Genomic DNA, 10,876 nt, shown 5'->3' on the forward strand with positions numbered 1-10,876 from the left:
CCCCCAGCCCCTCACTGGGGGATTCTAGGCAGGTGCTCTGCCACTGAGCCACACCCCAGCTTCTCACTGGGGGATTCTAGGCAGGGGCTCTACCACTGAACCACACCCTATTTCCTTTTTCTCCTTTTCCTCTCCTTTATGCTTTGAATTGAGACAAGATCCTGCTATGCAGCCATTGTCCCGGAATTCACTACTTGTTGGTGAATCTCCCGCCTCTTCCTCTCCAGTACCAGGCTATGATATTTTTGTGTGCTGCTGATGGTACAACCTAGGATCTCATAAGTATTAGGCAAACATTCTATCACAAGCCACATCCTCAGCTCGACAGTAGGAAAAACCTAAAGGAAAGCACTGGTATGACTGGTAAATCCAACTCTGAGGCTTGTATTATGAGATGTCCACCCGGACTTACCTACTACACCGGTACATGACCCCTCTGGTGCAAAAAAAAAAAAAAAAAGACACTGAAAGTTACTGGATGTTCCCATTTTCATATTCATCAAATTGTGATCTGTTAGAAAGCAGTCACACTCCTGATTATTTATGGACCGTGGCTGTTTATGTACCTTGGCATAGCTGAGAATTAAGAGCATTTGGTTCTCAAAGTCTAGGTGTAATGTATTCCATTGCAAGAAAAATGTTGCTCTTAGCATGATGGTAGGTCCCTGTGATCCCAGCACTCAGAAGACCAAGGCAGGAGGACTGCTATGGGTTCAAGTGCCAGCCTGAGCTCCACAGCAAAACCAAAACCATCTTTGCTGTGTAGCGGGAGCTACCGCTGTCATCCCATTCAGTGCTGCAGTTTCTGTCTCCTGGGAGCAGGAACTGGGCCTGATTTTCGGCGTACTGTGCCCTAGTGTTCATTACGGGCTGCAGCATGCAGCAGGTGCTGTGCCCTAGTGTTCATTACGGGCTGCAGCATGCAGCAGGTGCTCGATTAAGCATACAGCATACGTTGCAGGAATCATTGGTCACACAGACTGAGAGAAATAGAATAGAACACACATTTTTACAGAAGCTGTCAGAAAGAGATCACCAAGGGGCTAGCGCAGAAGATAAGAGTGCTTTTCTAACATGCAAGAAACCCTGGGTACAATCCTCAGTACTACATAAACCAGGTGGTGGTGCACGCCAGTCATCCCAGCACTTGGGAGGTGGAGGCGGAAGGAGGGCTGAAGTTCAAGGTCATCTTTAGTTATGCGGAGCACTCGAACCCAGTCTGGGCTAGATAAGATCCTATCTCAAAAAAATTTTAAGTTAAAAAAAATTATCAGTTGTTGCTCACTTCTCGCTCCTGACTTCCTTTTCCAGCCTGAGAAACAGCAGGTTCAAGTCCTAGTGAGGGAGTAAGGGTGCCCGTTTCTCAGCTTGTTCTGCGAATAGGGCGCGAGTGAACTCTGGCAGGCCTCAGTGGTCTCGGCCAGTGCAATGGGCAGCGACAGGCACCAGACCCTGCGCAGTGCCAAGCCTGCTCTTCCCGGCCGGCCCCGCCCCCGCCATCACGTGACCAGCGGGGGTTTTCCCATTCCCTTTGCCGTGACGTCACGGAGGAGTGAAAGCCAATGGGTGCGCAGGCCGGCGGCGCCGGGGAATTCCGCCGCCCCGCCCCCGCCCGCCGCCCGCCCGGCCCGGCGCCCCCCGCAGCCCCGGGCGCCGTGCGTCCAGCCCGGCCTTCAGCCCCAGCCTTGCCCCGCTCGCCCGGTCCGTGATCGCCCCAGCAAATCGGGCCGTCCGGCGCGCTTGCCTTCGTGCGCGCTTCGCCCTGAGCCGGCCTGAGGGCTGTCCGTCCCTACGGGCCGGGCCATGCCGAGTCGCCGCGCTACCAGAGCGTCCGCGCCCGAGCTGGGGGCCTTGGGTAAGCGGAGTGGAACGTCTGGGGCGGGGCTCGGGCTGGGGGTGTTCGGGACACTCGGAGTTATCTGCAGCTTCCCGCAGGACTCGCGCTTCGGTACGGAGAGTACGAGGGTGGCGGGGACACTGCGTGGGAGACGAGGCAGAGGATGGTGAAGGGTCCTGCCCGAGGTACGGGCTAGGCGTCCCGCTACGGAGTGAGAAGGGGGCGGGGCCTGAGCCTGAGGCAAAGAAGGGGGCGGGACTCGGCCGCCAGCGAGGAGAGGGGCGGAGCCTGGCTCTGAGGGGGAGGAGCCGGGTAGGCCCAGGGGCGGGACAAACTCCGAGAGGTCCGAGTGGAGGCTCCCAGTTTACCAAGCGGGTAATGGGCGGAGCCTAATTAAAGAACTGGCTCTGTGTTCTCCAGATTAGGGGACCAGGCGAGGCCTAAAGGCAAAGGAGGCGGGGCCCAGCGACAAACTAGGGGAGGACGGGGCCTGACTTCGAGTGGGCGGAATCAGGTCGAATTTGACAGGAAATAGGGGCGGGGTCAGACTCTGAGAGCGCGAAGAGGAGGTGTGAGGCTCAGTGAGTGGGCGGAACCTACCCTGAGGAGAAGGGAAAGAGCCCGACCTGAAGATAAAGGGCGGAGCCTGGGGCAGGGATTGAAAAGGGGCGGGGCCTGCACGAGAGAGGAGGGGCGGGTTCTCCAGCATTAGGGCTGGGATCTCGCTCAGAAGGAGGAAAGAAGATGGGGTTTTCCTGGGGTATTCCTCCAAGTCCGACCTTAACCGGGAAAGTAGCAGATGTTGAATGGTGATGGGCATAATCAATGGCAGAATCGAAAACCCAGAACTTTGTCAAGAGTTAGAGAGAGAAACCCGGCCTCACCGCAGCTCAGCAAAGAGGACGGGCCTCATTCAAAGGCCCCGGGCCGGCTGAGTCTGGTCCTCTAGCTGCCCTGCCCTGTGTCGTCTTGCTCATTCAGGTCTCCCTCTCCCAGGTTCCAGTGACTTTTCCTCGCAGCCACCGACGGCCTCCAGATCCACAGGTGAGCTACCCTCCAGTCCCTGCCCATCTGCTTGTAGGAAATGGAGGGACCCCTAGAGAGGGATGAAGAGCGCACCTACTTTGTAAACTGTGCCCCTCCTTTCTGGTTTAAATGACTCCCTACGTGTCCATACTTCCAAGATGGTTAGAAACTTGTGTAGTTCCCTCAGCCGGTCCCCTTTTCGAGGTTGCCCACCATCCAGAATCTGGGACCTTGGAACTGAAGTTCACATGTGATGTTACCACCCTCTCATTGGGTGAATGCACGAGTGACTTCCTAGACGGTCCTCAGTTTTCCTCATCTGTGTGATGGATGATGTACCCATTTGTTCTTTTGCGGGGCTGGAGAAAGTTGGATGAGCTGATGCTTGTAAAGCCAGAGGGAGCATTCAACTTAGCAGTAACTGTTAGTGGCATAGTCATGCTGAGAAGAGCAATAACTGTGTTAGTCATAAGTTCTCAGACCACGTGTGTTCAAATCACCTTGTTGAAAGAGAAAAAAAAAAGGACTGCTGCCCAGAGTGACCGTGTGTGCCTGTGATCCCAGTGCAGGAGAAGCTGAAGAAGCTGAGGAGGGTGGACACAAATTTGAAACCATTAAGGACAATGTAGTGAGCTGAAGGCCAGCCTTCAACGTCTCACTATAACTGAATCAAAACACAAAATAGCCAGGCTGTGGTGACGAACACCATTAATCCCAGCACTCAGGCAGGTAGCTCTCTGAGTTCGAAACCAGCCTGGTCTACAGCATGAGTTTCAGGACAGTCGTGGTTGTTACACAGAATAACCCTGTCTTGCAAAACCAGAACTAAAAAACAAGACGAAGAAAAAAAAACCCACAAGACAAAGACAAACAAACCAAACCAACCCACAAACAGATGAACAGAGGATATAGCTCTGTAGGGAGAGAGCTTGCCTAGCATACACAACACCCTTGATTTGGTTCCCACCACTGTATAAAATGGGGCCTATTGGTTTACACTGCAATTCCAGTACTTGAGAGGTAGGAATGAGAGGATCAGAAGTTTAAAGCCAGCCTGAGTTGCTTGTCTGTTGCTGTGACAAAACACAAGACCACGGCAACTTCCAGCAGAAAGTTTACAGTGTTTCGGAGGGTAAGGACATGACCATCTTAGCAACAGAGAATGGCAACAGACAGGCGGGCATGGCAGGAGTGGTAGCTAAGAGCTCCTGTCCTGATTCCCCAGCAGGAAGTGGGGGGGCGGGCACACGACTAGGAGTGGTTATGTACCTCCTACGCAAGGCCACGCCTACTAATTTCTCCCACATTGATTCACCAGTTGGGGACCAAGTATTTAAACATACAAACCTAGAGGAGCCGTTATCATTCAAACCACCATGGTGGGCAACATAGGAGACTCACCAGCACTCAGGAGGCAGAGGCAAGAGGATTTCTGAGTTCCAGGACAGCCAAAGCTGTCTTAAAAAACAAACAAACAAAAGTTTCTTAAGAAAAAAAAAAAAGAGACTATCTCAAAGTGAACTAAATAAACAACAACAAGAAACCTTAAGCGCTGATGTGTGGCACAGTGGTAAACTTTTGTTTAGCATGCACTAGGCCCTGCTTTCCACCCTGTCTTAGTTAGGGTTTCTAATGCTGTGAGGAGACACCATGATCATGGCAACTCTTTTAATTAATTAATTAATTAATTAATGCATACCGTGTTCTTCCTGCATATATGCTTGCAGGCCAGAAGAGGGCACCAGACCCCATTACAGATGGTTGTGAGCCACCATGTGGTTGCTGGGAATTGAACTCAGGACCTTCGGAAGAGCAGGCAGTGCTCTCTTAAGCACTGAGCCATCTCTTCAGTCCCCATGGCAACTATTATAACGAAAAAGATTTTATTGGGTCAGGTTTACAGTTGCGAGGTCTAGTCCTTCATCCTCGTGGCAGGAAACATGGTGGCCTGCAGGCATACATGGTGCTGGAGAAGCAGCTGAGAGTTCTACATCCCAGTTGTCAGGCAGCAAGAAGAGAGAGTGACACTGGGCCTGGCTTGAGCATTTGAAACCTCAAAGTCCACCCCAGTGACATCCTCCAAGGCCACACCTACTCCAACAGGCTGCACCTCTTAAAATTAGTGCCGCTCCCTAGGAACCTATGGGGGCCGTTCCCATTCAAACCATCATATGCCTTGAATATGGCAAAACATACACAGACAGTACAAACACCTTTAGGTGTAACTTTTAGAATTTCTGAGTCTACATTTGGAACAAATTCTGATAGTTTCAGTTTCAGGAACTTCCCGGGAAATGTTTTTCTATTAGATGACTATTCTCATAGTTCCCTCAAGCCAGACATGGTGCTGAATGCCTCCCCGTGCTTAGGCGTCCCCGTGCTTAGGAGGCTGAGGCAGGAAGTTCTCAAGTTTGAAGTCATACCGTTTACATAGAGAGAGCCTATCTCAAACAAAACAAAATATCAGAGACATGATTTATTTTCTGAGATTGATGACAGAGCTGGGTCTCACGTGTGTGATACTCAGTAGCCTCAGTGGTTGGTCAGGTCTGGACTTCTCTCAGGGTGGACACTGGAAGCCTGAGCATGAGAGAGGCTGAGAGTTTTAGAGGTGTAGAAAGGTAGGAGATGGCCTTGGAGACAGGGGTGACCCCAGTGCTGGTTCTGGACAGAAGCAAGCTGAGACTTGTGTGGTCCAAGACACATCTCTGATGTTTCCAGTGAGAGTCATTCCTGGTGTCATCTGTCCAGCGAATGTTTACTGAATGCCAGTTTATTGAGAGCCAGTGTGGGCATAGTCTCAGCCCTGTTCTTCAGGGCTCCCTACTCAAACGAGGAGGCAGGTCTATAAACAATTAAAGGCGGGATTATAAAAGGCAGTGAGGGCTATGAAGAGATCATGGGGTCAGTGATATTGAACAGCAGGGTGGGGACAGGATGATGAAGTATAGCAAATGGATTCACAGTTGATAGTGTCACTTAGTAAGAGAGTCTATACATAACAGGCAAGCTCTGAACTTCTGAAGCCCATGCCCAGCTTGGAAGTGATTTTGTTTGTTTCATTGTTGGAGATAAGTATCTAAGTTACTCAGGCTAGCCTGCAAGATCTGCAATCCTTCCTGCCTCAGCATCCTGAGTGCTGGGATGACAGCCATGTGCCTCCATGCCCAGCTCCCTGGATTCTGTTGAGGACCCCTAGGTAGAATTTATTGAGTATGGGTTTGGTTTGGTTGACACAAGGTCTCACTCTATAGTGTAGGCTGTTCTGGAACTCACTATGTAGCCCAGGCTGGCATCAGGCTCTGAGTCACATGCCCTAGTAGCTGGCAGCTCGTTTGTCTTAGGATCTCTAACTTCATCCAGCATGGTTATCTGAGAAGGGCTTTTTGGAGGTTGGCACTGTCAGGTTCCCTTTACTCTCCAGGCCTCAGTACACCCCATTTCACGGGAAGGGAGAGACCTTGGCATCTACTGATCTCACAGATGAAATGAGATAAGGGGTACCTGAAAACTGCTTTCTAAGGAGCAAAGTTCTGCTTCTAGGAGCCACTCCCTGTGTGTGGAGAAGGGAAAGGGGAGGAGGAAAGACCTGGCTGATACTGGGATACTACAGGGGAAGGTCAGAACTGGGTGGGACAGTTGGGTGACCCTCCTTGCTGCAAGCTTCTGGGCTTGTTTGCTTCCTCTGACCTTCCCCTGTCCTGTCTGGGGAATGATGGGAAGTTGGTTTCAATTACTGAGTTTTATTGGGGAAGCGACAGGACTTCTTCACTGGGTACCTAGTATGGCTGTTACCCTCTTCTCCTTCTGGGAAGTATGGGTAAGCCAGAGATTTGGGGAGCTGGACTATGGTGCAGAGTGGGCAACGCCCTGGGTTTGGGCAGCTTCATGTTCAGACTATAGCAGTGATCTCTGGGGCCCAGGGTAGATTTTCAGGATGGAACCTGTTCATAATTTACCTAGATTGCCAGGTGGGTCTCTGTGAGTTCGAGGCCAGCCTGGTCTACAGAGTGAGTTCCAGGACAGGCTCCCAAGCTACAGTGGAACCTTATCTCTGAAAACAAAACAAAACAACTTGTGTTCATCATCTACCCCAGCCCCCCCATTCCCTCTGTTGCTTTTCCACAAGTCTGGATAACAAGTATGAGTGCTTTGGGAGGTGACTTTTGAGTTTCTTTGGGGATACCTTAATGCTGGGCCCTCAACATTAAGAACTGAAGGGATAGCCCAAAAGAGGTAATGGAGATTGGGGATGGGAACCCTAGCAAGTCCTCCTTGGGGACAAGGTGGGAGAGTCTGTGTTAGAAGATGTCAAGCCTGACAGTACCTGAACTTCACCTTTCTTTTCTCTTCCTTCCACAGATGAACTGGGTGAGTATCAGGAGGCAGGTGTGTGGGTGGCTGAGGGTTCTGGGAAGAATGGGGGCAGGGCTACCTTCTTTGATGGGAGCAGGTCTTGGTGTGATTCTAGGACTATTGAGGACTTGAGCAAGGTCATACTCCCAAGATCCTGAGCACTACGCGTTTGCGTTTCTATTATCTATAATCTGTAATGCTCACTCGTGGATGTCATTGACCCTTCTTGGACCAGGCCCACCACCAGGCAGTGGGAATCTAGCATTGAACAAAGCTAAGTCACTGCCCCGCAGGAGCTACCGGTGTGCACTGGGGAGTTGGGAGACAAGAGAACAGAGAATGAGCAGGAGAAAGTGAGGTTGGGTGGGGCTTGCAAAGGGAGAAAGACACAGTGCAGGCAGTCACGCCTGCGTCATGCCTGGAATCTCAGCACTCACAAGGTGGGGGCAGGAGGATCCAAGAGAATTTGAGTCCCGTCTGAGCTACATAGTGAGTTTTAGGTTAGCCTGTCTCAGAAGGGAGAGGGAGAAAGGTAAAGAGGCATGGCTTTCATAGAAATGGCAGCATAAAGTGCCTTACCGGTTGAATGAGGGGACACCTGAAACAAGGAAAGAGGAAGAATAAGTTCATGGCCCAGAAGGTGACTGAGCTAGGTGGGAGCAAGAAACAGGAGGGGTGCAGCTGTCTTATCTGAGAGAATGCATTTTAAGGAGTGTTTTGTAAGTTCATTTTTGAGACAGAGTTTCAAGCAGCCCAGGCTGAAACTGCAGTGGTGGCGCACGCATTTAATCCCAGCGCTGGGGAGGCAGAGACAGTGGATCTCTGAGTTCCAGGACAGCCTGGTCTACAGAGTGAGTTCCAGGATAGCCAGGGCCACACAGAGAAACCCTGTCTCCAAACAAAAGACTCAGGCTGGTCTTAAATAACTGACTGCCTGAGGTTGAGAATGACCTTGAACTTCTGATCCTTTTCCTCCCTCCCTAGGGTTGAGATTGGATGTGGTGCTGAGAGTGGAACACAGGGCTTCATGCCTGGGCATGCTGGGCCAGCCTTCTGTTTATTTGAGGCAGGATCTTGCCACGTAGACCAGGCTCACAATTACCCTCTTGTGGTCTTAACCTTCCTGTGATGGATTTACACATGAACACCTTCACACCTAGATGATGATGATGATGTTGATCATGATCATGATTATGATTAAATACTAGGCATTGAACTTAGGGCTTCCCCCATGCTAGGCAAAATTCTACCACTGAGTCACACCCCAGCCCCTCACTGGGGGATTATAGGCAGGGGCTCTACCACTGAGCCACACCCTCACCCTTTACTGGGGGATTGCAAGGCAGACTCTGCTGATAAAATATATCATCACATTTGAGGCAAATTTTATGTGGGGGACATTGTTAGCCTTGACAATCAAGGAATTGGGAGCCGTGGGAGGCTTCTAGGCAAAAGAGGGACAGGTTAGTACTACTAAAATCCCTCTGACTAGATGAGATGGACAAATACAAAAGGCAAAAGGCAGGAGAGGAAGAGAGCTGGCAACTGCCTCAGTCCGTGTGGAGTGGTGAATGGAGCAGGGAAAAAAAGGGGGAGACCACAAGGAAAGTAAATGTGGTTTTGAAACAGGCGCAGAGGTGGAAGTGCCCTGTGGAGTTCTGCTGGTGGCATTTGCCGGTAATCCAGAGGTGGAGGCAAGAGGATCGCAGATCAGAGAGCAGCCTTGTCTGCACAGTGAAACCCTGTCTCAAAAACCCAAGTGGAAGGACTAGGGAGCCGGCTCAGTGGTTAAGAGTACTTGTTCTCATAAAGACCCAAGTTTGATTCCCAGCAGTCACGCCAAGGGACTCAGCTCCAGGACAGGCTGGGCACTCATTGGCACATACCTGTATAGATACTCAGACACATAACTTTAAAGATCTTTAGAGGTCTGGAGAGCTGGCTTAGCAGTTAAAATGACTGTTCTTCCAGACATCCCTGGTTCGATTCCCAGCACCCACATGGCAGCTCACAATTACTTATAACCCCAGTTCTAAGGGCTCAGATGCCCTCTTGCTTCTGAGGGTGCTCGACCTTCCTAGTGGTGCACAGACATATATGCAGGCAACACACACACACACACACACACACACACACACACACACACACACTAAAACTAAGGGGGGCAGAACTTAAAGAAAATAAAGTGTGAGCCAGAATGGTGGTACATGGATTAATCCCAGCACTCTGGATGCCAGCCTGGTTTACATAGTTTGACGACAGCCAGGCTATGCAGAGAGACCCTTTCTCAAAATACCAAACCAAACCACACAAAAACCAAGAGTGGTGTGCAGGTATGGTGTAGATCCCAGCAGAGGAAGGTGGCTCTCTGTGTTTGAGACCTGCCTAGTCTATATGGCAAGTTCCAGTTCAGTCACAGCTATACAATGAGACCCTGTCTGAAAAGAATAAACCAAAACCAGGTGGGGAAAGTGTGAGAAGAAAGGAAGGGAGCTTAGTCCCGTCCTTCACCACCCTCACCTGTCTGTCTGTCCTGCAGAAATCATCGACGAATACATTAAGGAAAAGGGTTTCGGCCTGGACAGGGCACAGCTGGGCGAAATGCCTCGTTTGGTGCCCCGCGGGCAGGCCCCACTGAGCACTGTCACCTTGGGTCCAGCCGCACCACCTACTCCTGTCACACCGTCGCCCTGGAGCTGCACCCTAGGCCGGCTGGTGTCACCAGGCCCCGGCCCACGGCCTTACCTGGTCATCACAGAGCAGCCAAAGCAGCGCGGGATGCGCTTCCGCTATGAGTGCGAGGGCCGCTCTGCAGGAAGCATCCTTGGGGAGAGCAGCACCGAAGCCAGCAAGACGCTGCCAGCAATCGAGGTGCGTGCCGCTGTTGTACCTGGGAATAGGATCGTGGTGGTTCCATCCCGAAACCTCAAAACAACTTGGGTCATACTTATAAACCTCAGCACTTTGGGAAATTGGGGCAGGAGGAAAATCGGGCCAGCCTGGATCATATAGAGTGTAACCTTTTTAAAATAACAACAGCAAAGACGAATTAGATGATATGGGGTGGTTGTGTGAGGCTGTTCCAATGACAAACTAGTATTTATGGCCCCGAAGACAAGCCATCCAAAGTTACTTTTGCCGCTAGAGGGCAGCACTCACTCAAACTCCTGGGTGAAGTGTGTCACTTCAGGACTGCTTTCAGAGACTTGACGCCAGCAGGTCCAGCCACTAATACGGAGCAAAGTTGTGTGTAAGAGATCAGTTTCTCTGTTGGATTTTTTCAGTAATGGGCATTGAATCTAGGTTTTCGTACTTGTTAGGAGCTGCTCTACCATTGAGCTGCACCCCTCACTGGGGGATTCTATCTAGATTTATCACTTAGTCATGGTCCCATCCTCCTCCTTCTTCTCTTCTTCTTTTTTTTTTTTAAGTTTTATTTAATTATGTATACAGTATCCTACTTGCAGGCCAGAAGAGGGCGCCAGATCTCATTACAGATGGTTGTGAGCCACCATGTGGTTGCTGGGAATTGAACTCAGGACCTCTGGAAGAGCAGTCAGTGCTCTCAACCGCTGAGCCATCTCTCCAGCCCATCTCCTCCTCCTCCTCCTCCTCCTCCTCCTCCTCCCCCCCCCCCCCCCCCCCTCCCCCCCCCCC

The 10,876-nt window shown here is 51.0% G+C and overlaps 1 protein-coding gene across 6 annotated transcripts in view; it reads left to right on the plus strand.

Moving 5' to 3' along the window:
* The first annotated feature begins 1,595 nt into the window (after positions 1–1,595).
* The window catches only part of Relb (RELB proto-oncogene, NF-kB subunit), a 24,083-nt gene continuing 14,802 nt past the window's right edge, over positions 1,596–10,876 (plus strand). Inside the window, exons 1-5 of one of the 6 annotated variants that reach the window (XM_050126271.1) lie at positions 1,596–1,855; positions 1,936–2,022; positions 2,834–2,881; positions 7,226–7,234; positions 9,759–10,090. In XM_050126271.1, coding sequence (XP_049982228.1) covers positions 1,804–1,855; positions 1,936–2,022; positions 2,834–2,881; positions 7,226–7,234; positions 9,759–10,090 — 528 coding nt within the window. In that variant the 5' untranslated portion in view covers positions 1,596–1,803. Of the gene's footprint in view, positions 1,856–1,935; positions 2,023–2,818; positions 2,882–7,225; positions 7,235–9,758; positions 10,091–10,876 lie in introns of all 6 variants that reach the window. The other 5 variants (XM_050126272.1, XM_050126273.1, XM_050126275.1 and 2 more) reach the window with 5 other exon arrangements.

Source organism: Alexandromys fortis, unplaced genomic scaffold (assembly GCF_014885135.2).
Source record: "Alexandromys fortis isolate MF-2015 unplaced genomic scaffold, M_Fortis_MF-2015_v1.1 scaffold_240, whole genome shotgun sequence".
NCBI classification, from domain to species: Eukaryota; Metazoa; Chordata; class Mammalia; order Rodentia; family Cricetidae; genus Alexandromys; species Alexandromys fortis.